This window comes from Caenorhabditis elegans, chromosome I (genome assembly GCF_000002985.6).
Source record: "Caenorhabditis elegans chromosome I".
Classification (NCBI taxonomy): domain Eukaryota; kingdom Metazoa; phylum Nematoda; class Chromadorea; order Rhabditida; family Rhabditidae; genus Caenorhabditis; species Caenorhabditis elegans.
This window is the reverse complement of record NC_003279.8, coordinates 9,691,060-9,715,321: the sequence shown is the minus strand read 5'-3', so window position 1 is coordinate 9,715,321 and position 24,262 is coordinate 9,691,060. Positions and strand designations below refer to the sequence as shown.

Here is a 24,262-nt window from a genome sequence, read left to right as displayed (position 1 = left end):
TTCTTGCTTTATCATATATAATTACATTCCGCTTTCGGTTTGATATTTTCAACGAATCCGTAATTTTTTTCTACACCCAATATATTTTCAGCACTTCAAGATGTCCTGGCTTTTAGCTGACATGAAGAAGAAAATGAACGATGCAAAAGCAACAATTGAGCAAAGTTTGAAACAAGCTTCGGACAACACTGTTGTGGTAAGATTTATTATGAGGACGTAGAAAAAAATGTTTTGAAATCGACTCCGAGCCCAAAGTTTGGTCTCGTTAGATATTTGATGGCAAAACCGTGGATTCAAACGTTCTCTATTAGTTTCCCCAATTTTCTTCCATTTTTCGTCTCTTGTTAGGGTCTCAGCTGTTTCCAATGATTTTTTATGCCGAAATCGATTAAATAAAATCAATAGACAAATGGAGAAATCCTTTTCCGGCCTATTTCGAAAAGAACATTTACTACGTCCCCATAATAATTATTATATTAATCCAGTTTGCACATTAAAAAATTAATTCAGGAGGAAAGTGAAAAAGAAGATGAGAAGAAGGAAACTATCGAAAAGGCTGAAATTGAATCGAATGTGGAGAAGCCTGTAGGAGAAAGTGTACCACAAGAGACTGCGACGGAAACTGCGAAAAAATCGATGGCAGCACTTTTTGGTGGACTAAAAACTGGAAGTGGTGTAGCATCGACGAAACTTTTTGAATATGCGAAGGACGCTGGAAAGAAGCTTGGAGAAGTTAAGAATGCTGTTATAGAGAATGTAAGTGTTGTAGTATATTTCAATCAAATATTGTGAAAGAATTATATTCAGACAATGCTTGGAGATCTCAATAAAGAACAGGACGAATTTGAGAAGCAATTACAAGAAGAAAGAGATAAACTCAGAAATATTGATTTACCGTGGCAAGGACTTCCAGATGAAGAGCTCGCTAAAAAGCAAATGATGTCATTGTCAACAAACACAAGAAACTTTCTCCGTGATTCAGCAGCTAACAGTGAATATACTTACGAACAGCAACAAGCTATGGCAACTCTTTTACTCAAACATGATCCAAATCTTGCGAATGTTAGATTCCAACTTGTACCCAAACAGTGAGTTTTTAAATTATACTTTTTAAAAAGTAATTTTGAAATTTTACTCTACGTGTTAGGACCTGGACCGTAATAACACATTATAACTGTTAATAACACTTCTAATTTAAAAAAAATGTTGTAAAATTAATAAATGGCTCAATTATATTTCGAATACCCGCGCAAATTTCCTTTTAATTTTTGCAAAATAAAAACAAAAATCATTAAAAAATTCAGTACATTTTTTCAGTTATATTTAGTTATTGCATTCCATTTTCTAACACTTGAAGTAAAATCCCCAACCGTCTCCTCCAACTATTCTTCAAAACTTGAGAAATAAATTTCAGAGTGAAAGAGAATCAATTTTGGCAAAATTATTTCTATCGTATCGGGCTCATTCGGCAATCTATGCTTGCTCAAGGCACGGGAAGAACTACACCGACGCCTAATCCAATTGTTGAGGAAAAGAAGGTAGAAGAGTCAGATGTATCTGCTGAAGTTGCTCCACAATCGTCTTCTGAAATTAAAGAAGAAAAGAAAGAAAATGAGCCGGAAGTGAAGGAAACCGTATCTGAAGAAAGTTGCGAAGACGAGGATGAAGAAGAGGAAGAATTGAAAGAAACTGTTTCTGAACAACCTGCAGCACCAGGAGAACTAACTTTGACAAGTGTCGGTGCGTTCTATGTTTTTTTTTCAAAGTTAAAACTTTGATTATGTTATTTTAAATGCTGAATAAGTTTACGGTTTATTTTTTGAAGAAAGTACATATCAATGAATGGCGGATTGCAAGCAGGGCTGTCACAAAAATAATTAACAAAAAATGCGTGTCTTTTTCCTTCTCGTTTCTGAAAATTAACAGTTTTGAAAACTTTTTTTTAATTCTCTGTCCAAAAATATTAAATTTAAAAAAAAACGACAGCCCTGATTGCAAAGGATTAATGATGATAACTTTCGCCGCATCTTACGGTAATTGATTGTTTGCGTGGTGAGACCCATGCACGTTGGATACTGCCAAAATTATCATCTTTAGACCTCAACGTAATATTTAGACTGATGTCCTACCGCAGTAATATCAATTTAATTCGATTTGTTCCACTTTTTGACCATAAACCGCCGATTCTTAAAATTAATTTTTCTTTCTTTTTCAGATGAAGAATGGGAACGAGAAATTCTCAATGATTTGAACGATTACGATGATGTTGTTGAAAAAACTGGAGGAAAAGACGATGATGCATGGGAAGCTGAAATTCAAGATCTTCTTAATGCTGAATAATTTTTAATTACTATTTTCAATTGCATTCCAAAAGAAACAAATAATACTATTCACTTCGTTTTCTAAAATTAAAAAAAATTTCAGTGTAAAATTGTAAATAGCTCATGTTTTGATGTCCCGATGTCTATCTGTAATTTCAATGAATATTTCGTGATATAATTTACACGTTTTTTGAACTTTTTGTCTGTTCGTTAAACTCGAATCTAACATTTTACTTTTTCAATTTTTTTCAGAATAATTTACTAACATTTCTCATCTTCAGAATGGACGCAAGTTGTCTATTCAAAGCACTTTTAGCCACAAATTGGGCACTATTTTTATGGGATCAGTACATCACATTTCGACAGTACAAGTAAGTTCTCATTGTACCGATTTTTCGCAACGAGAAACATTTTCAGAGCTCATAAAAATGCTGTAAAACGTCCCAATGAAGTCAAAGAACTTATTGGAGAAGAAGATTATAAGAAGGCCAGAGACTATAAAATTGATAATCATTTATTCGGATTCTTCCATAGTTGGTTTAATCAGCTTCTCCTCACGGTTAGTGACTGCTGAAGTTTACTTTAAATGAAAAAATAATTTTCAGGCACAATTGATTGGAGGATATTATCCATTCCTTTGGTACGCAACGGCTAGTTATCCATTGCATGTGGCTGTATTTCTCTCAATAAACTCAATAATTGAAACAATCATCGATTTACCTTGGGATCTATATTCCACTTTTATTATCGAAGATGCCCATGGATTCAATAAACAAACTATTGGATTCTATTTCGTTGACAAAATTAAGAAAATGCTCGTCGGATTTGCTCTCACTATGCCAATCGTTTATGGAATTGAATGGATTATTGTCAATGGTGGACCATACTTCTTTGTCTATATTTGGTTATTTGTTTCTGTTGTTGTGCTACTTTTGATGACCATTTATCCAACTTTCATCGCTCCACTCTTCGACAAATATTTCCCATTGCCTGATGGAGATCTCAAGACGAAAATTGAACAATTAGCTGCTTCTCTCAGTTATCCATTAACTGAACTTTACGTTGTCAATGGCTCAAAACGCTCGGCTCACTCCAATGCTTACATGTATGGATTCTGGAAGAACAAGCGCATTGTGCTCTATGATACTTTGCTAAGTGGAGCTGAAAAGGAGAAAGTACATGAATTGTATGTGGCAGCTGGAGAGAAAATCGAAGAAACTGAAAACGACAAAAAGAGAGGAATGAACAACGATGAAGTTGTGGCCGTTCTGGGCCATGAATTGGGTCATTGGGCTTTATGGCACACTTTGATCAATCTTGTCATCAGTAAGTTGATTTAACTGAACTCACAGCAAAACGTAGAATTTTTCAGCTGAAGTCAACTTGTTCTTCTCTTTTGCAGTTTTTGGATACTTTTATAAATGGGAAGCCCTCTATCAAGTAATTATATTTAAACCATTAAATTCTTAAAATTTTAATTTTCAGGGATTCGGCTATCACGATACTCCACCAGTCATTGGCATGATGCTCATCTTCCAATTTGTCCTCGCTCTCTACAATCAACTCGCTAGTATTGGAATGGTTATTCACTCCCGTTCTGCTGAATTTGGAGCTGACGAGTTTGCTGCTAACCTCGGACACGGAGAAAATCTTATTGGAGCTTTGACCAAGCTTGGTGTTGACAATCTGTCGATGCCTATCAATGACTCACTCTACTCATGGTGCACTCACACACATCCTCCAGTTGTTGAAAGAGTAGCTGCTGTTAGAGCCTTCCAGGCAAAGAATAAATAAATTCCCATGTTTTACTACTTGTTTCTTGAATGCCAAAGTATTTTATATAATTTAATTTATGATTGTAATGTGATATTATTGCATTTTTTGAACTTAAATTTCGTTAATATTCTCTATAGTAAATAAATTTTTTTAAACAAAAACTGGAAATACAATTAAATTCCAAGGAAAATTTTAAAACGGAACGAGACTGATCTCTCGGTCTCTCATTCGCACAAACTGTCTCATAGAAGGGTCTCGCCGCGACTCAAATACAGTACCCGCGGAGAACAAAAAAAATGTTTTCTAGAATGTTCGCTTTATTGTTGTTTTGTTTTGTTAATTCCCGGGAATTTCCAGAAGTTTGCTTTCTTCTGCGAAACAATTCATATCATCATTTTGTTTTTATTAAGATCTCCGTTTTCATTCTTCTTTTCTCTCTCGCATGCTTTTTTCCTATCAAATGAACTGAAATTTTAAAGAAATGCCGTACGACTTCTACACCGACGGTTCCGCTCTCGGAAACGGCCAACAAGGCTCCAGAGGAGGCTATGGAGTTCACGTTCCAAGTGGTACGGTTTTTTGTGCAATTAATTGTTCCTTATTTGAACATATTTCAGATACATCGAAGAATGTGAGTGGCTCTTATCCACACGGACCACAAACCAACAATCGATATGAGCTGGAAGCCATCAAGCACGCCACCCAAATGGTAATTTTCAAACATTCGTACCAACATTCAATTTTCTGCATTTTCAGGCTCGTGATGTTCCAGACAGCCACGTGAGAATCCACACTGATTCCAAGAACGCGAAGGATTCTGTCACCAAATGGAATGACAACTGGAAGTCGAATGGCTACAAAACTTCTTCGGGACAAGATGTGAAGAATCAGGATCTCATCAGAGATATCGACCGCAATGTTCAAGCGCTCAAGCATAGTGGAAAGGTAAGATTATAATTATTATATATAATTCATAAAACACCGCTTTTTAATGGAAATAATTAAAAATTACAGACTGTCGAGTTCGAGCATGTCCGCGGACATAGCAATAGAATGTACATTTGAGTACCCAAGCCCTCTATTTTTCCCGCATCTTTCCTTTTTGAATAAAAGCAATAAAGATGAATAGTGGATAAACTTTCTTGGATTGAAGGAATATGCTCCGAAACACTGGGAAAGCTTCTTGAAAATATCAAGAATCGCGAGTACGGTAGCTGATATAGTGTATCTCATTTCAAGTCCTGGTCTCGAAGAGAAGTGATTTTTGCGCCAAAACTACGACATCCGAAAAAAACAAGAAAAATCTATGAAAATTCCGGAGCAACGAAAGTTTGAAACTACAGTACTCGTTAAAGGCGCACACCTCTTTGCCTTGAACAAAAATGTGTCGTGTTGAGACCAGGCACTGTACCGTTGGCGTAAAAATCGCAAAATTTCGGTTAATACGATCTTCAAAAATATTCAAACATTTTTTTTTTAATTGAATGAATGTTTGACAACTTTTGTGAAATCACAGCTCACTCGCTCTATTCAACGTATTTGCTCGCACCCAAACAGTTTGTGTGATCCGAAATGTTTTTTTTATAGAGCAGATTGCTCTTTTCGCAGTGAGCATTGCTTGCATTGCACCGCGAGCAGGCCAAAAACATCAGTCTATTTTCTCTTTTCAAATACATTTCGCACATTCGTTTTGTGTGTTACGACCCTCATTCATCTCCTGTCAACAATTGTGACAAAATTATGAGAAGAACACACAGAAAAATATTATATTCTGTATCTATTTCAGAAAAATAAGGGACGCTTTTACTAGGAAAAGAGTGTCAGATTTCAACATTTTGAATAAGAAAAGATCTTTGTCTAAAAACCAACCTGTGTTAAAAACCTATTTTTATTACTTCAAAAGTAGAATTCTTGGCAAATTTGGGCGATTTTTTCTTATTTATGAAATTACAGTACCTCGTCGCATACAACACGTTCTAAACGGAAAAGTGTGCACTTTTAAGAAGTACAGTAACCCGCTTTCCTCATTTCTTTAACTTTTTCACATTTTTATATCAATTTTTTAAAAATAAATTGAAAAATCTGCGTGAAGGAGAAAACTTTTAAAAAAATTTAAAGCCATTAGTACCGTAATGTATTCTGAGGTCTCTAGATCCTACGCGGAGTCCGAATGTCTCACTCGACATCTCAACTGATTTTGCGTTGTTAATTGCGTGCTGACGTCACAATTTTTCTAGAAGAATATTCCAGCATTTTTCGTAGATCAAACCGCAATGAGACAGCCTGACACCACGTGAGATCCGCTATATTACAGTACTCTCTAAAGACGCCCACTCTTTTGGAAAAACACGATCATGTCGAGAGCAGGTTTAGTAGTTTACGGTAAGCACCAAAAATGTTTCGCATCTGGATGATACATAAGTATGCCTTGTTTAAAATTGAATTCTGCATTACTCGATTCTAAATAATTATTGAATATATCTTCTTCTTCTTCTTCATTCTTCTCTTTTTTCGAACACCAGTAGTTTTGTTGAGTGTTGTCAACTTGTTGTGTATGTATGTGTGCATCTCTTGCTCTCCGTGAGCTGTCCCCAATAATCGGAGCAAAAATGGAAAAAAGGGGATGACGGAGAGAGAAAATGAAGAGAAAGAAAAAAGGAAGACTGCAAAACCACCACTATATGTTTGGTCTATTTTCCCATTCCTACTCTTCAGTTTTTGCTGTCATGTTTTCCAAATGTTTTACCTTGTTTTCCGATTTTTGAGCTTTTCCCCATTTGCCCCTTCCCCAATGACGTATAGAACCCCCCCCCCCCCCCAATTTCGTGAACTTTACTATCGTTTATTTTGCAATCTTCTCTTCTTAAAATAGAATTTGGCTAATATTCTTTTTTTCGTACATTTTGAAATTCTAAAGTTCGCAATGTTACAAATTGAAATCAATAGATTTTTAGTTAACTCACCTAATTTAAAATGAAAATCTATACATTCAAAACCTAGGATTACTGTAGATTTCTTAAAGAAAATTTGATCCACGTTACAACAAAGCCTTTCATTGATTTAGCGAATCTCATATTTCAGAACAATTGGATTTTGAAGTTTGTCAGTTCGACATTTTGTTTCAAACACATTTTTAAATTTTAGTTCACAGTCAAACAGATCTCTCAATCAGTTTTCGCCAAGTCAAATATTATTACTTAAACAGTATAAGAGTTCAAACAAGCGACATTAGACTGAACATTTTGAAACACCTAAAACTTAAAAAAAAGAATTTTTCTCACAAAATATTCAATAATTTGAAAGAAAAATAGTTTTAAATATAAAAACAGTCAGAAGTATACTTTGATAATTGGTAGTTTCCAGGAATGCCGTCTAGGAAAAATATAATTTCAAAATTTTAGAACTAATTCCAATATCCGCCCGCCCTTCTTTTACAAAAAATATTCAGAAAATATAAAAATTTCAGAACATTCTTAAGGAATTTTAAATTATTTTCAGTACCAAGTGCTGTCATTCTCTCTTTAGTGTAATCCGTGGGATTACTCTTGTCTTTTCTCAAAATCATTCTTTTTTCAGCAATAAAAACATACTTTTTTACTTTAAAATGAAATACCTAGAATGACGAGAGATATAAATAGCATATGGAAAACATGATAAACGAAAAGAATTTCTGGAGAATTTGAATAAATGTATGAGAATATGTTGTTGAATATGATAAATGTCTGTGGTTTCAGTAGTATGATAGAAATATTGTAAATTGAATTGAATTATTCAAGAAATAAACTTTTATTTTTCAGAATTAGATTCTCAAATTGATATTTCTACTTCCTGTTCTCCATATTCTATTTGTTCCTTTTGTTATTACTGAAATTATTTCTTCAAGTTCTTCTGCTTGTTAAATAAACACTTGAGTTTTTAGTTTCCTCTCTGAAAATGTCCAACTTTTTTCAGTCATCACTATTCTCTCATATTTTTTCTCATAAGTTGGTCTACTATAGTAGGCATGATTCAATTTTGACTAATTCTCCAAATTGGAAATCTATGAACTCCGCGAAAAAACAAAAACTATGTTTCTAAGAAGTAAAATTTCTTCCCAGAATAAACATGTATCTTTCTGAAATTACATTATACATATATATCCGTTTAAATTTCAATTCAATGTCTCTCTTTTCACTCGATACTTTTATTCCTGAAATTGGAGACGAACGAGAAGATGAATCTTTCAATCATTGATGCACAACAAGAGGAATTAACGTTTGACGTCAGTTTTTCTTTTACTTTTTTTAGGCAATCTAAAAGATGATTGTACGTTGAGAATCAATCACTTTTAAGGAAATTAAGTTCCTAGTTTTTGAGCATTGGTTCTTTCGAAAATGTTTCTTAGTTACTTGAAGTTCCAATGTGACTTTCAAAAATTTTGAACTTTTTTAAAACGAAATTCAAGGAAATTCAATTGGTTTTCCCCTTCTTTAAGATTTTTCCTTTGGGAGATGGGAGATCAACTCATTTTTCAATTTCGCGACTAGCAACATTTTCTGGAGACATTTTTGGCAATTTTTAAAGGAACTACGAAAAAAAAGTGATGCATATAATTTTTAGAAGAAAATGAGACATAATCCAAGCTGAGTTTTAGATTTATAAGATTGGAGTCATGACTCACTGCAGTTGACATTTCAAAACTTGAATGCAACTATCGAAACATGTCTGTGAATTTATGTTTCCAAATGACCTCTTTGTCTTGTTTTTATTGAATAAATTCTCATTCTTGTATCGTCAAGACAATTCATTTTATTGTTAGCAGCTAATATATGTTCGTTTTCACCGTTTCATAAATATGGTTTTACTAGAAACCGGAGAATTGGAGATAAAACATAAAAAACCACCCAGTTTCTTTACTGAGATTTGTATCTTGAAATGAGAGATTGACTGGTATACTCCCTCGAGAAAGCCACGCTGCATGTAAAATAGAAAATATATGTTTAAGATTTGTGGTTTAAATATCACTTTTTTGGTTTCTCGATTTATTTTGAAATAAATCGTATTTTCATATTTTCGAGTTTCTCAGAAAATTGTCATTTTTAAATTAAATTTTGGACTGTCCCTAATTTTTTCTATTTTTTTCAAATTGGAAAATGTTGAGATGTTTTTTCTTTTCGTGTTTTTGCTTTCCAAATTGAACAAATCATTAAATATTATTCAAAACCGCATTCAAAACCGTTTTTTTTATTTCTCCTTTTAAAAAACGCCTAACATTTTTTTTTAATTGTAAATTTTTATACCACTGAACTTTGACAAATCTCCTCACGAATTTATCCATTTATTCATTTCTAATTTTGATCCCCATTTTGTTTTAAAAACGATTAAATCAGTTTCCAAGCATCGCCACGTCATCTCTCGTTTCCCTGCCATTTTCTTTTTTTCATTTTCTCGTACCAATTTCCGGAGATTAGCTGGAAGGAAATAGAAAGAGTAGGACTCCCGTGATTTCTGGCACAAAAACACTTTGGATGAGAAATCAGACGAATTGAGTGAGTGGGGAGTGACGACAGGAAACGAATTAGAAGATGTCTCGGCGATAAATATTCCTCTTTTTTTAGTTTTTTTTTTCGAAAAGATCTCTGTGTACATGTGTACAGATTAGATGTGAGGTTTAGTGACGAGTGCTTAATCTCTCAACTTACCAATCTGGATAAACATTTTTTGGATAGATTCTCATTATTAGGATTTAGAAGAGGATGTTCTGTTGAGATGAGGACCAAGCATCTCAAAGTTTAATCAAAACTACAAAGCATCTCAAAATTGAGTCGCTCAGAAAATGACTGTTCAATCAAAACTACTGAGCATCTCAAAATTGAGTCGCTCAGAAAATGACCATGAAAAAAGAAAATAAATGAAATGGAAAAGAGTTATATTCTCCTCCTCGCCAATTTGTCGTTCCTACTCCGTCCGCACCTATCCATCGTTCACATCCAAAGTTCCAATTGAAATGCCTTTGAAAGTACTGCCATCCAGCCATTTGCTATCGAGCCATCCCATTTGGTCCATCTGCCGTACGTCCGTTCGATTCCGGGTTCGATTTGATTCATCATCTGTCGAAGGTGGAACTCTGTAAAAATAACAAAATTTATCCGAAACAAATGCCGAGGTTCCCTGTCATCAACGGATTTTTAGGGTTATTTTTCGTAGGCGGATTAGAAATTGAAAACTTACCTTTAATCGATGTTGTCTTCTCCAGGTAGTTCGTTGAACATCTTGTTGGCGGCATATTCGAAAACCGAAAATTCGTAGAATAAACATTATGACAAAAACTGCAATGTTATATAGCAGGTCTTATCAAGATGTACCAGTTTTTTAAATGACCTCCCATTAAAGTTCATTAACAAGTTCGTTTAAAAAATGTCAAAAAATTTTTTTTTATTTGTAATTTTTTTAACTGAACTAAATCAAGTTAAATAATTCAAACTGTGATTTTTTACGTGACCGGAAGGTTAGAAAAGAGGGTATTGATTCTCATTTTTAGTTTCAAAAATATGGCTGAAAAAGTGTGTGAATCAGTTTTGAACATTTTGATTGGCAAAAAAATGCCATTGAAAGGGATAAATACATTGACATTCTGTCTCTCTTTTTCTCTTTTCTAACCTGTTTTCCGTCTGTTTTTGCCCTTTTCAATGTTTTCTTGTTTACCGCAATCATTTTCAATTCTCGTCTTCTCAAATGTATTTTCTTTTCGCTTTTTTAGTCCAACTCTTGTCATGGCGGGTTCACGAGACAACATGTGAGATCATCTCTATTTATTTCCTTGCACCGCTCTGACCTTCCTCTCTCCAAGTGTGTTTCAGTTTCACTTGAAGTTTTAAAACCAGATATTTGAATTCATCGAATACCGGATCACATGATTTATAATTTTGGGCTGAAAAACGGTTATCTTTCTGTCAATAACAAGTGAACGGTAAGCGGAGATTCTTATGATTCACCATTTTGCAGCGGAATGAAAAAATCTCATTTAAAGAATAGAATGAAAAATCGGAACAACATATGCCTCTTGTGAATTCAATTTTGTGCTCTTTTAAAAATTTTCGCGTAATAATTTTTCAGCATACGGTCCACTTTTTCTAAATGTATTGTTTTTCTTCAGAATATTTGTGCTGCACCCCAATGCTCCAACTTAGGTTGCTCACACCCCACCTGCAATCAATACCTGATCTTGGAAACTGAAAACTCTTGATTTCTGATTTCTTGAAAGTTTTACCTCTCCTCTCTTAAATCTGCCCAAAAGAAGATCCTCTGCATCATTAATTGATTTCCGTTCCATCTTATATTTTTCGTAATCCATCTTCCATGAGCAATTCTTATCTTGGAGTCAGCTCATCAAGAAAATTTTATTTTTCTCTCCTCTAATCTTGCCAATATTTCCTTTTCGGCTTTCCATCTAATCCAAATTCGGAAATAAAATCCTAATCTCTTGAGCCTAGAGAGCTTTAACGTGGATATGTAATACATGGCTCTCGATTTTGAATTTGCAGGTTTAGAATAATTTTCTTTTTTGTGACAGCTAAAACCCCTTCAATTGTTCATTCAGTTATCATTGGACTAGAAAAAGTTGTGAAAAAGTAAAAATTAAGAGACAAGAAACTTCATTCACTTGTTACCGCTTCGACGCCTTTCTTCATTCTATTTTCATCTTCTCGTCCCGTCTGAATTGTGCTCTCTTTGTTCATTTTGTGAATAAGTAGTGACGACTGCTCACCGACAGCAGGAAGGACATTTTTCAGCGTCTGATCAACAACTTCTTCTCATTCTTCTTGTTCGTGTTTTCTCACCTTCTTTTCCCATATAACTTGTTTTTCATTTTCCTATTGTTATCACTCATATATATTCTCTTATTTTATTTTGTTGCAAGTTTATGGGAGCCTCTATATCTTGCACTTGTTTTTGCATATAACTTTTGAACGAGTATTGCTCAGAACCATTTGATATCATGATAAAAATAATTCCAAAAAAAGGTGGCAAGCAATATCAGCTCTGGAAAAAGTATATCATCTTAATCTGAAAACCTACATCATTTCCGGTTTTCTGTTGTCAAGGGAGGCAGTTGTGTAATGTTAAAGTGATAAATGATAGATATATCACTAACACAATCTTCTAACTTACACAAATCGGAAAAGTTATCAAGAGAGACCTCGATTATTGTGTAACATCTTTATTTCTCATCCTCCTCCCAATTTCAGCTGATTTCTAGATACAATCTTTGAAAGTCTGCGTCTTTTTTGAGCTGATCAACGATCCAGTGTCATTTGAAATCTAAAAACTTCTAAAAAGTGGCCCAGAAATTGTCATTTTCCCACCTCAACCACTCGATTTGTTTGTCTCTCAAAAAAAAGGTCGAACACGAAAATATTTGCTGCTCTTTTCTATTTGGACAACTCTTTCTGTTATTATTGTGATTGCTGATTCTCCTTTGATTTGCTTTTTATTCTTTAGTCGTTAGTTGTTTTTAGTTCTTCGCAGGCGGTTTTTTTTAACTTTCGGTATTTGTGAAAATTAAATGGTTAGAAGAAACCAGAGAGCATAAAAATGTTTGAGCTTTGAAAACAAATTAATCTGGTAGCATTTTTTCAAAAAAACAAAAACTTCCAAAAACCTTGACCAATGTTTGTTTAATCCTATGAATACATTTAAGATCTTTGACAGTTTATTATAAAAAGTCTGCATTGAAAAAAAGTCTACAAGCATCAAAATTTATTTTGAAAAATTCACCAAAAAATTTCACATTGAAATAAAAAAAATGCAAATTTTTAAAATGAAATTTAATTCCATTTAAAAGTGTGGAAAGTGTGCTCGAAATTGGCTGTAGGTTGCAATTGACAAATAAAGACTTTCAACTCAGATCTACCGAGAAATTCTCAATAAAAATAAATTTTATTCTCGAATTACCAAAATATATTTTGTATAAATAAACCTATGTTTATAATTAATTTGAAAATTGGGTTATTATACCGAAACGAGCAGTTTTGTAAATTTGAAGATGACGCACACCCCTGTAAACAAATTGAGAAAGTATGGTCATGCCAAAGTAATAGGTAATCACCTCTTTTTCATATGCAGAGGGTTGTTTAAAATTCTTGGAAATCTTGAATATCATCTTCTTCTATTTTTATCTTCCCATGTCTTTTTGTCTACATTTCTCTCAACCTACACTACTTTTCATCCATTATCACCCTCCCTCAAGCTTTTTCTAGTTGTATCAATTTCGTTTCTTTCTCTAAATCTCTTTATTCTCAACACTATTTCACATTCTGAGCAAGAAGATTACACCTTTGTCCTACGGGTACATGCGTACTCGGGGAGATGATACTTCCTCCACAATTTTGTGCCATCGTCAAAGATCAGTAAGAGTAGTTAAGACTCGTTTGTTTTGAGAAACAAGTTTCATTCTTTAACCATTTTCCCCAAAACAACCACAATTTTCAAACTCTTACCTTCACTTTCACTTTTGATTTGAAAGTTTCTCTAAGACGTTTCTAGAAACATCTTGTTTATGCTTACTGTGGAAATGGTTTCATCAATTGTTTTTATAAAAGAAGTCATTTGTTATTTTGGACGATTTTGGTTTATTTTTCTCAAATTTTACGAACACAGAATTTGAAATTATATGTTTTTGCTAAGTTACTGTGCAGCAGGCTGATGTGATAATTTCGGCAAGTTTTAACCCACTTCCTACTGTGAAAATTTTAAAAAAAGTAAATATAAAAATGGAAATAACTAAATTTTTGGAAAATTATAATTAAATTCCCTCACTTATACAGATCAGAAAATATAAGAAAAACATAAGTCAATGATAAAACTAGAAATAATTTACTAAGAAAGGCAATGCAATTGGGCATTCAAATGGGAATTTCGCCAAAACTGAACATTTATCAATTTCCAACTTGAAATAAAAAATTTCTGCAGATTGATTTCTGGAAGCATTTTGGCACTCGCCGATTTCTGAAATTTTGTAATATTTTCGGAAACTAAAACGTAAAGTTTTTCGCACAATTTTATAACTGTAAACATCTCACAACTTTGAAAATGGTTTCACTCACACCGTCACAAAGCTAACTCTGAAGTTCCATAAGCTTCAGGTGATTTAAAGCGAGAAAACTGAGAACTTCTATATCTAGTCATCTGCATTCTCTCTTGATTCCTCTTCTTCTCACCCTCTGAACTTTTACTTTTTAATCGTATCGTTTTGGCTGAAACGATACCCTCTCACTCCCACAGGAACGCATTGTTCCTCCTTTCGCCACGTCATTCACTTCCAACAAACAAGTCACCTTCTCCTCCCACTAGTTCTTTGTGAGCAAATATTAGGAAAAGTCAAGGAAAGGGAGAAACAAAGGGTCGAGAACCAGGTGATGATCAATGTTTGGGTTGCCAACTACCGTTTGACACACAAATCTTTACTTTCTTTTCCACTTGAATAAGTGATATGGATAGGTTTCTTAGGTACATTCTCTGAAGATAGTCTAGATTCTTCTAGAGAAACTCTTTTGGGGATTACAATTTTTATTCCAAAAATTTTTCAGCTTATTTTTCACAGATTCATAAAATTTTGATAATTTTGGAGGTTTGGTGAACTTGTTGAAATAGTCAAAATTGTTTTGAGCGTTTAAATTTTGAAGTTTTTAGAATTTTTATTTACTTCATTGGGTCAAAAAATGAAATCGTTTCTTAAAATAGAAATTTTCAAAGCTTTCAGATTGTTTTTTTAAAGATTAAATGTTTCCATATTGTGAAAATTTCATGAAAACGACTTGAATATTATATAATATTAACGAACATAGTTTCACATATTAAAATTTCAAATCTCATGTATCATCTCTTTATAGTTAACTTGATTTTTTGAGTCATTACTGGAGAAATGCCCGTTTTCCAATTCCAAACTGATCGAAAAAAGTTCAAGAGAAAAATGACCGCATTTATCAAATGTAATAACAGGGTAAGAATTCAGGAAATGAGTGGGCTCATTTTGTGTCACGAGAACCAGATGCGTTTTTGTTCGGAAAATGATGAGTTACATTTTGAACATTTCGCAAAAGTCCAGCAAGAGCTCAGTTTATTTATTTTTTCTTCCGTTAGAACTCAAATCGGTGTTTTTTATATTCAAAAAACATTCTCTTCCAGTTTCGTCCACAAGAAATTTTGCGATATAAATAAGAAAGCAGGTGTGTCTAAAAAAGACAGATTATCTTTGATTCCTCAGAAACCGCAAAAAAATGTCGAATTACAAAATATTGTTACTGTTTCTAACCCATCTTAATACATAAATCATCAAAAACCATTTCTCGAAACAAGAGACAAAATGTTTTTGCAAATGCCATCTCTCTTTTCCTCCACTAATTTCCTTTTTCATTGCCCAAATTCTTTGCCGCCGGGGGAAACAGTTACTAACTTTTTTTAAAAATTTTTCTCTCTATATCTCTTTACCTTGTGACCGCCATTTACCTTTGAAGTTTGTCGAAAAATCCGGTTTTGTACCAATTTTGCAAATTTTTCCCAAAAATTCATTTTTTCAAAGGAAGTCTAACTACCATGTAATGTATTCTTTTGTCCTTTTAAACTGCCTCTCCTTTTTCTAAAACTCTTATATTTTAGATATATTTAACTTTAAAATGTTTTTCAGAAATATGTCGAGGAATGTTGGTGTTCTCGGACAAATGTCTGAAATTAATGATCATCTGTATCTTTCGGGTGCCGGAGTTTTGAAGCCAGATAAAATTAAACAAAGAAAAATTAATATGATTGTAAATGCAACCACTGAAGAGCCATCCACGTATATGCAAGGTTCGTTCGAATTTTCCTTAAAAAAGAGAAAACACCCCAATCCACCAGCCATTTTTCGATTTTCCACAAAAATACGGAAAAATCAAAAAAAAAAAAAATTTCGGCGATACTCTTGCCCCGGAAAAACTATAAACTACCTTTTTAGAATCAATTTTGATAAACTTATACCTATTTCAGGAGTTGACACAATGAAAATTCGAATTGAAGATCATCCATATGCAAGGCTCAGTGAGCATTTTGATGTTGTTGCTGACAAAATCCGTAATGTTAAGGTATATTTTAGTGTTTAAAATCTTCAACTTCCTAGAGTTTTTGAAATGTTTTCAAAATTATGTTTCATTTAAATGTTTCATAACTTCTGTTCATCGTGTGGACATTACGATTTAAAGAGAAGGAACGAAGACACAAAAGAGAAAAAAAAAGTAAAAACCAGTTGTTTGTACTCTCGACGGCCGTTCTTAACTGAATTTATGAGTGTAGGCGGAATGGACATTTTTACGAGTGAAGAGAAGAAATGGAAAGTGTTACTGACTGGAGTGAACTTTAGAACGGATAAGGGTCATGGCAGAAATGTTATGAGAGTTTTAAAATCTGAAAATATAAGGGAATTACATATTTTGTTAGAAGTTATGGAAGACAATTTGTTCTTTTTTTAAGACTAGGCTTCTATGTAGGCAACAAATGTCTGCACACCTGCCTTCAGGCTTGGCTCAAATCACACAGGGATCCACATGTACTCTAAAAAACGGAGCGAGGTTATAGGCGGCCTCCCGCCGGGCGCCTATAATCTCAGTTCAAATGTATTTAAGACATAAATTTTAAAGTCAGTTCTTTAAAATTTCTTGTTTGTTTTGAAATTGTACAGTTTTTTCAAATCCAATTTTTCAGGAACGAGGCGGAAAAACACTTGTACATTGCATGGCTGGAGTATCAAGATCAGCTTCATTGGTAATGATTTATTTGGTAAAACACGAACATATGACTCTCCGACAAGCATATCACTACGTCAAAGCAGCTCGACCAATTATTCGTCCAAATGTTGGATTCTGGAAACAAATGGTTGATTATGAGAAACGATTGAGAGGAACAGCATCAGTTAAAATGGTTCAGACACCGGAATGTGATATGCCAATTCCAGATGTTTATGCAGATGATATAAGAAGAATGCAGATTAATAGGGAGATCAGTAGGCATTCATTGCCTTCTGCACAGAGCTCCGCGAGCAAGCAGAGAGCTTTTTCAGCAAGGTGAGACAGTTCTCAAACGTTTGCTGCTATTAAATTTTTATAAAATTTCCAAATTTTCGATTTACCGATTTTTAAAAGTTTTTTTGAAGTTTTAGAAAGATCGAGTTTCAAGAAAGTGAACAACTAAAACCTGACTAATTGAAAAATGAAGGTTTGCAAATCGGAAATTCAATAAAGGGATATCGTAACAAATTTCTTCGTTTCTTTAAACGATTTTTCATGAGTTTCGCTAAACTTTTCGGTATTTTTCTCAGTACTAGTACGTTTAAAAATGAAAGAGATATGAGGAATGCTACCGTAAATGTTTCTCGCGGCGAGGGTTCTTACTATAATTAACTTGAATATTCCAGTACATACCGTCCATCCGTATCATCTGCCTCATCCCTTGCCACATCATCACTTCGTCGAGCATACAGTCCATCATCACTTCCGGCTTCAAGTCTTGCTCTTACCACTTCATACAGTCTCTTTTCTCCTGCTCCAACAAGAAAACCACGTCAAAGTCTATTCTCAATGTACTCAACTTCGCCACGTCACAACTTTTTCTCGGCATTTTAACAATAATGTTCTACTGTGTCTCTTGTTTTGTATCATATTTTGACCAAAATTTCAATACTTATCTACTATCAAAAATCAAAAAGCTTTCTTCTAATTTCGATGTAGTTCCGCACTCAAATTTTTATTAAAATTGTATTTTATTTTTTTAATTTGAAATTCTTAACTTTTTTTAAACTTTTCTAAACGCGAAAAAAAGTGGTAACGGGTTGATTTTTCCCCACAAAAACACACAACAATCAACATATTTTCCCATTTTTCCTTTGTCGCTTATTGTCACACACAAATCCAAAGTTTTTCTGTGTATATCATTCCGATAAACATTTTAAAATCTTTTTGGTTGTTGTTCTGAATTTCAGATAAATTATTGAAATTAATAATTAAATTTCTTTCACCTGTTTGGTTTTGGATTTTAATCACGTCTTCAGGAGTAAGGGCCTGTCTACTGCCCACTTTCTGTTTGTAGGTACATAGTGTCAACTAGGCACAGGACGAGGGTCGCCCAGAGGTCGAACAAGCTTATAGAAAGTGCCTTGCATAACTTTTTTCAACGTCAGAGAAAAAATTCAGATCAACTCTGAAAGTGCACATCTGCTGCTGAAAATTCTACCTATTTTAATTGAATTATTTTAAACGACACAGTTTTACATGGAAGTGCAATGTTCAGAAAACTTTTCTCCGTGAAATTGCGTAAAGATTTTGTATTAAATTTAAAATTCTAAACAATTTCACGTCAAATTTTCATGAAAAACGAACTTTCCTACCTCAACGCGATGCCCTACTCTATTTATTTGACACGTCGTAATAAATGCTCAGTTTCTTCACAAATCAATCAGTACTCGATACTAACTAACTTCTCGTCTTCAATCTACTAACCTTCAACAAAATGGGATGCTTATCGTCAATTGAAGCACCACTTTGTGCTGTCATCACTGTCATCTTCCTAGTCAGTGGTCTCTACTCAACTGCATACAAAGTTGCCGGATCAAAAACGGTACTCGATGAGACTGCTCTGGATACTAAAGGTTAGTTTTGCATTTTGTTTCAGATACAGGAAAAGTGCACTGAGCTTGAACTTGATGTAGTTTCAAAGAAGACCTTTGAAACATACAAAAGTTCATGGTCAAATGATCACTTTGAACTATGTCAATCTGAAGTTGTTTCATGTTCTTTTGAAAAAAAAAAAAAAAAAAAAAAAAAAAAAAAAACCTGACAACAAAAAAAAACCTGACAACAAAAAAAACCTGAGAACAACTTCCAAATGACATTGGTTTTATCTGTACATCGAGAATTAATCTCGAACATATCGACCCTAGAAATATAGAATGTTTCAGATATGTTGATGACCGCATTGGCACTCATGTCACTCATTGGACTCTGCTCAACTCGTCGTGCATTTGGTGTCTTCACTCTTCTCTTCATGATGCATGCATTTGTATTCTCAGCTTTCCATCTTGCACATACAATTGCACTCTTCATTAAATCATTCGATTCTCCATGTCAATATCTGAAAACTCCCTCAACTGGAACACTTAATTCGGATATCTGTCATGCTGTTAATGGAGTTACTCTGGTGTGTGCAGTGATTTCAATGATTGCTACTGTAAGTTTCTTAGATTTAATCTAATTAGTTTTATCTGAAAATTGTTCAGGCTCTTGCCAGTATGGCCGTCTTCATTCGTCTCACTACAGTCGTCGTCAAAATTTCGGATAAGAGAGTTATGGCAACAAGTCGTTCATTTGACAACTCAATGCCACAATTAATCAGTAGAAAGTCAATTGAATCGGAGAAAGAAGAAGATTGTTTGGAGACACCAAGAAGAAAAATGGGACAAGCTGATATCTTTGTGTGATTTTAATTGATTTAATAAATATTTCATTAACCCTCCGAGTAGCAAGAATATACATTTTAATAAACGGGATCTCAGCAACAACTTTCTTGATACTCCCTCCTTGACTGCACATAACAGTCGATAAATTGAAAATTATTTTGAAAGTTGCAACCAGCACACCAGCATTTTCAATTGCCCTTTTTCCCAAAACTGAATCTTTAGTTCTTGAAAAAACTAATTTTCTGGATAATCTATTGACTTAGAAACATAACTTTTTAAAGTTTTAAAAGCTTGAGATAAAGTTAATGTACAATTGTGAAATAGTAGTCGACGAATTGAGAAAAGTAGCTTAAAACATTTTCAGACAATTTTTCTCGTAATTTACATTAAATTTCAGTTTGAAAAGTAACTTTGGTTTTTAACGGTGGAGTTATGATGGTGTTGAAATAAAAAAATCGAAAATTGTAATTCTGATATATACGTGATATATTCCAATTTCTTATCAATAAAACTAATCTGGCAAAAAATCCCCCTCCACGAAACGAAATCGAAAATTAAATTATTTCGGTTTTAGTCCAACACTTGGAACACATTTCGATTCGCATCATTCGCAGTGGTTCAGTTTTTATTTAGAACTGGCGGACATCCAGTTTTTTGGATTTCGGATGTCCCCGATGTCGCCCTCGATAGGTAACATGAAGGAATAAGTATTTTTGCAGCTCACTCAAGATGGCATACGTCAAGAGCTTCTACATGGATGCTAGTTTGGAGAGCGACGCCGACGTTCTTCCAGCAACGGAGAGTGACGTGTTCGAGGCACAATTCATTGCCGATGTCCCACTGAACAGCGATGCAATTGCCCGTATCATTGATTCTCAACTCGCGTTTGAGCAAAGCAATCAGGTGGTTTCGGACTATTGCACCGAGAAGCCAGTGGAGCTTGAAAATCCAAATCAGCTGGCAATGAATAACTCAGTTATGGACAATCAGCAATACTTTGCACCGCCAAAAACTGATTCGTCCCACTATGCATGGAACACGAATGACGTTGTCTCTTCTCATCATCAATATGCTGCACAGAGTCCAAACATCTACACCAACGACTATCATACCAGTGAACCATCTGATTATGTCTATATGTGATTTGAAATAAAATGAATTTTTGAAAAGTGAAATTTTTGAAATAAAGTTTTGAAAAGAAATCTGTCTTCCAGTTTGAATAAGAATTTTTAACTTTATTGAATTTTTAAATGTTGTCGTGATTATAATTCTGATGATTGGTAAATATCTTACAAAAGAGATTCGAAGATTATTCAATATGATGGTTGAATAAATAATCAGCTATTCATGCCTTTGAGCATTCTACAAAGACTCTACTTGCGCTCGCATAATACACCCGAAGCAGTTAGAAATATAACGATGAAACCAGACAAAAATGTACAGAAAGTGTTAAATAACCGAAGTTAATTACACAATCTATTAAATGATTTGTTTCAGATTTTTAATTTCTTTTCGGCGTTTCTATGAATTTATTGAGAATTTAGTACTATTATAGGTGTGTTCTGTTATTTTCTTAATTATTTCTCAGAATTTTTTTCCCAAAATAACGGGTAATGTAAGTAATTTAAGTTAAATTGGACAATGGAAATTGGACAATTGGACTCAATAAGTCTTAATGACTTGCACTTCCTATTAGAATTTCTCTCAAAATGACAAATCGAAAAATAGACTTGACTGTAATACTAATAGGGAAAATACGCGAATCATTTAAACAAAAAATATTATTATTACACGTTTCACAAAAAACCTTATCTTTTCAAAAGATCTTTTTGAATATTTTTACCAGTTTTCTTCAAAAAAGAATTTATTCCCAACATTGTCCACTTTTCGATTCGTCGTTCAAGTGTGATAATATTCATTTCCTGATTTGAACACTCAATAAAGAGCTTGTCAACTGCAAGTTTGCGACTATCGACGCTATCAATGGACGTTCAAGATATCATTGGAATTGCTTTGAACTTGGCAACGGCCGGATCTCTTGCAGCAAAAGTATTGCCTGGATGTGGAGGAAAAGTGAGTTTTGAACTGATTAGTGTTCTAGTATTGTACTGAAGCACAAACATGGCACATACCTACAAAGGTTGTGTACGCGATTGTTTTTCTCAACTAAGCAAGTCGCCTTACTTTCAAATATTACAACTTTCAGAAAAAGGGGAAGTCGGTTGAAGGCGAATCAACTTCGAGCAGCAAAGGAAATGGTGCAAAAACTCCAGAAGGAAAGGAAGGATCCGAAGCCAGAACACCATCAGCTGCTGGTTCAGCAGCTCCAACTGCTCCTGCGGAAGGTGCAGCCCCTGCTGCTGGAGCCCCCGCTGCTGTAGCACCAAAACCTCCAATGGCTGGTTAGTTATTTAGAAACAAGATAAACTCTTGCTGGAATTGGCAATGATTGTTTCGAAAAGAAGGATGGAGCACCAGCTGCCGGAGGAGGAGGACCAGCTCCACCAGCGAATGCAAAACCCGGAATGGCAGCAACCCACGACCCGAACTATCAAACATTGGCTGGATTGGATAACAACGTATTTGGAAAGAAGGATGGTGCTGCTCCAGCTGCAGGTGGTGGAGGTCCAGCTGCTCCAGCTGATCAGAATGCAAAAGCAGCTACTCACGATCCGAATTATCAAACACTGGCAGGATTGAATAACAATGTTTTTGATAAGAAGGATGGTGTAGGTGCCCCTGCTGCGGCTCCTGTTGCTGCTGGAGGAGACAAGAAACCAATTCAACCGAATGATAAAAACAAGAAGGCTGCTACGATGGATCCTAATTATCAGACACTGGCTGCAGTTGGAGGAGATGTATTCGGAGCTGATAAGAAAGCTGGAGGAGGAGGTGGAGATAAGAAGCCAATTCAGCCGAATAACAAGGTATATTTCTAATCTCGGTGCAATATTTTGTTATTTATTGTTTTTAGGGTCAAAAGGCAGCAACCATGGATCCAAACTACCAGACATTGGCAGCTGTTGGTGGAGATGTGTTCGGTGCAGATAAGAAGAAGAAATAGACGAAAATGATCTGAAATTCACAATAAAATCATTTATTCGCCTAATCTGTTTTGCCTTCACTTAATTAAATAATATATTTAAGTAAAGCGCCCGGTTGCCTCTAATAGTACGCAGTATACAGATCAAGTGTTTCAGCTCTGTTATTATTTCAGCAAGAGAGATTTAAATAAAAAGCATGTTGAACAATTTTTGAAAGCATTTATTAAAGTTTGTCAATTGAAATATATTCAGGAATGCAACAGAACTTTGAATGGCCATTGATAGTGAAATCTACTATTTCTTTTCCCTGAAATAAATTGAAATCCGGAGAAAAGAGATGAAAAGTCGATGAAAGAAAATTCCGCAATAAGAGACGTTTTAAATTACAGTAATCTTTAAAGGCGCACACATGTTAACAAAAATTTATCGTGTCGAGACCGGCTACCGTATTTTTTAATGATAATAAGTAAGTGAAAACCGGAAACGTAATCAACGCCGATTTCAAGAGCACAGGTTTTATAATTTCTGATCAATCTGAGAATTCACACTTCAATTGGAATTGTATTTTCAATAGGAATGGCAGTATTTAAATGGATAATTGTGTTTCGATTACTGGTTGAATGGATCGAAGTTCACAATGTACGACCTTTGAGAACACAATTTGAGTCGCAAGAATATCGAATTCACTCAAGTGAAAAATAACAATAAATGTTAGAAAAATTGTTCATGATGACGGAATTTCTTTTTTTTTCTGTTGAATGTACTCAGGAATAACTGACGAATACCAAAAACAGTGTCAGAATTTTTGTTGCTTTTGCCACGTCATGTCTTGCAGAGAATCCCTATTGCAGAGAATCCTAGAGAATCCTAGTTTACAATGCATTGCCGAGTACATATTGACTCTGTTTTGTCCTTTTTCCGAAATTCTCAGTTTCCGGGCAGTTTGTCGTTGTCGGCCGCCTATCCTTTTGGTCGACAATTATCGAATTATAAATGGAACAGCGAGTTTTGGGAAACGGAAACGAGCTCTCGGATCTTCAGAAGTTTTAGGTTAAACGTGTATGCTGATGAAGAAGAAGGAGTGGAGGTCATCTGAATTTTGATTTATGCTAAGTGACATTTTCTTTTTTCCAACTCTTTTCTGCTTCAGACCCACTTTCTCTCACTTGTCTGATGTTCCACTTTTATTTAGAATCGTATTTTAAAATAAATTCTGTTTCGAAAGTTTTTTTAGGCTTTAAAAAATCTGTTTCTGTTAAGAATGTTTCAAACTATTTATTCTACAGTAAGATTATCTACAGTAACTTATGTTTGGCAAGGCACATGATTTGATGCATTCGTGAGGTCTCACCACGAACAAAATTGCATACGGTAATAATTGGAGAACATTTTCGAAAATTCGTTTTTTCAGCTCGATCTTGGTTTCCTTTTGTTTTTTAAATCATCTATATTTTCCTATAATTTTTTTTGTTTTTTTTTGTAATTCATGCATCTATTTGTGTGAATTATAACCGAAAAAATTTAATTCGACCTTAATTTGAACCCTTCATAGCACTCAAAATGGCCGGAAACAGGAGGAAACAATTTTGAAACATGTTGTATCTGCCCCCATGTGACTTTGAATTTTAGTGGAAAAACTAGAAACAGAAAAAAGAATGTGT

The 24,262-nt window shown here is 34.3% G+C and overlaps 7 protein-coding genes, 4 non-coding genes and 1 pseudogene across 13 annotated transcripts; 9 read left to right on the top strand and 3 right to left on the bottom strand.

Moving 5' to 3' along the window:
• Nucleotides 1-89: 89 nt before the first annotated feature.
• Nucleotides 90-2,511, top strand: C16C2.4 (BSD domain-containing protein). 2 transcript variants are annotated; one of them, NM_001361824.4, is made up of 5 exons: nucleotides 90-196; nucleotides 511-756; nucleotides 796-1,088; nucleotides 1,415-1,740; nucleotides 2,216-2,511. In NM_001361824.4, the coding sequence occupies exons 1-5, from the start codon at nucleotides 101-103 to the stop codon at nucleotides 2,338-2,340; spliced, it is 1,086 nt and encodes a 361-aa protein (NP_001348661.1). In that variant the 5' UTR covers nucleotides 90-100; the 3' UTR covers nucleotides 2,341-2,511. The 2 variants fall into 2 exon arrangements, with proteins under 2 accessions (NP_001348661.1, NP_492583.1); NM_060182.8 differs by having other exon boundaries at nucleotides 92-196; nucleotides 808-1,088; nucleotides 2,216-2,497.
• A 91-nt stretch (nucleotides 2,512-2,602) lies between these two features.
• On the top strand, nucleotides 2,603-4,270 carry fce-1 (CAAX prenyl protease 1 homolog). The gene is made up of 5 exons (NM_060181.8): nucleotides 2,603-2,692; nucleotides 2,739-2,880; nucleotides 2,927-3,647; nucleotides 3,694-3,761; nucleotides 3,807-4,270. The coding sequence occupies exons 1-5, from the start codon at nucleotides 2,604-2,606 to the stop codon at nucleotides 4,113-4,115; spliced, it is 1,329 nt and encodes a 442-aa protein (NP_492582.1). The 5' UTR covers nucleotide 2,603; the 3' UTR covers nucleotides 4,116-4,270.
• A 306-nt stretch (nucleotides 4,271-4,576) lies between these two features.
• On the top strand, nucleotides 4,577-5,234 carry rnh-1.3 (RNase H type-1 domain-containing protein). Its single transcript, NM_060180.4, has 4 exons — nucleotides 4,577-4,666; nucleotides 4,715-4,806; nucleotides 4,854-5,042; nucleotides 5,112-5,234. Exons 1-4 carry the CDS (start codon nucleotides 4,579-4,581, stop codon nucleotides 5,160-5,162), a joined length of 420 nt encoding a protein of 139 aa, NP_492581.1. The 5' UTR covers nucleotides 4,577-4,578; the 3' UTR covers nucleotides 5,163-5,234.
• Nucleotides 5,235-6,568: 1,334 nt separating this feature from the next.
• Nucleotides 6,569-6,711, bottom strand: C04F12.15. Its single transcript, NR_050421.1, has one exon. It is a non-coding gene; the product is annotated as an Unclassified non-coding RNA C04F12.15 (non-coding RNA).
• Nucleotides 6,712-9,804: 3,093 nt separating this feature from the next.
• On the bottom strand, nucleotides 9,805-10,452 carry C04F12.16 (Transposase). The gene is made up of 2 exons (NM_001264258.2): nucleotides 10,308-10,452; nucleotides 9,805-10,203 (listed from the first exon to the last, which is right to left on the bottom strand). Exons 1-2 carry the CDS (start codon nucleotides 10,360-10,362, stop codon nucleotides 10,061-10,063), a joined length of 198 nt encoding a protein of 65 aa, NP_001251187.1. The 5' UTR covers nucleotides 10,363-10,452; the 3' UTR covers nucleotides 9,805-10,060.
• Nucleotides 10,453-11,998: 1,546 nt separating this feature from the next.
• C04F12.17 lies at nucleotides 11,999-12,245 on the bottom strand. Its single transcript, NR_101606.1, has one exon. It is a non-coding gene; the product is annotated as a small nucleolar RNA C04F12.17 (small nucleolar RNA).
• Nucleotides 12,246-15,755: 3,510 nt separating this feature from the next.
• C04F12.8 (Protein-tyrosine-phosphatase) lies at nucleotides 15,756-18,085 on the top strand. The gene is made up of 4 exons (NM_060179.3): nucleotides 15,756-15,923; nucleotides 16,101-16,195; nucleotides 16,812-17,170; nucleotides 17,521-18,085. Exons 1-4 carry the CDS (start codon nucleotides 15,767-15,769, stop codon nucleotides 17,726-17,728), a joined length of 819 nt encoding a protein of 272 aa, NP_492580.2. The 5' UTR covers nucleotides 15,756-15,766; the 3' UTR covers nucleotides 17,729-18,085.
• Nucleotides 16,301-16,321, top strand: 21ur-15375. Its single transcript, NR_050420.1, has one exon.
• Nucleotides 18,086-18,559: 474 nt separating the features above from the next.
• C04F12.7 (Membrane-associated protein) lies at nucleotides 18,560-19,615 on the top strand. Its single transcript, NM_060178.4, has 3 exons — nucleotides 18,560-18,750; nucleotides 19,060-19,328; nucleotides 19,378-19,615. Exons 1-3 carry the CDS (start codon nucleotides 18,612-18,614, stop codon nucleotides 19,576-19,578), a joined length of 609 nt encoding a protein of 202 aa, NP_492579.1. The 5' UTR covers nucleotides 18,560-18,611; the 3' UTR covers nucleotides 19,579-19,615.
• Nucleotides 19,616-19,881: 266 nt separating this feature from the next.
• Nucleotides 19,882-19,902, top strand: 21ur-15317. Its single transcript, NR_050419.1, has one exon.
• A 384-nt stretch (nucleotides 19,903-20,286) lies between these two features.
• On the top strand, nucleotides 20,287-20,700 carry C04F12.12 (Retrovirus-related Pol polyprotein from transposon TNT 1-94; the record flags this gene model as incomplete). Its single annotated transcript, NM_001381129.1, has 1 exon — nucleotides 20,287-20,700. The coding sequence occupies one exon, from the start codon at nucleotides 20,287-20,289 to the stop codon at nucleotides 20,698-20,700; it is 414 nt and encodes a 137-aa protein (NP_001367185.1).
• Nucleotides 20,701-21,540: 840 nt separating this feature from the next.
• On the top strand, nucleotides 21,541-22,621 carry C04F12.6 (annotated as a pseudogene). Its single transcript has 3 exons — nucleotides 21,541-21,630; nucleotides 21,764-22,484; nucleotides 22,532-22,621. Coding segments are annotated over exons 1-3 (901 nt in total).
• Nucleotides 22,622-24,262: the final 1,641 nt, after the last annotated feature.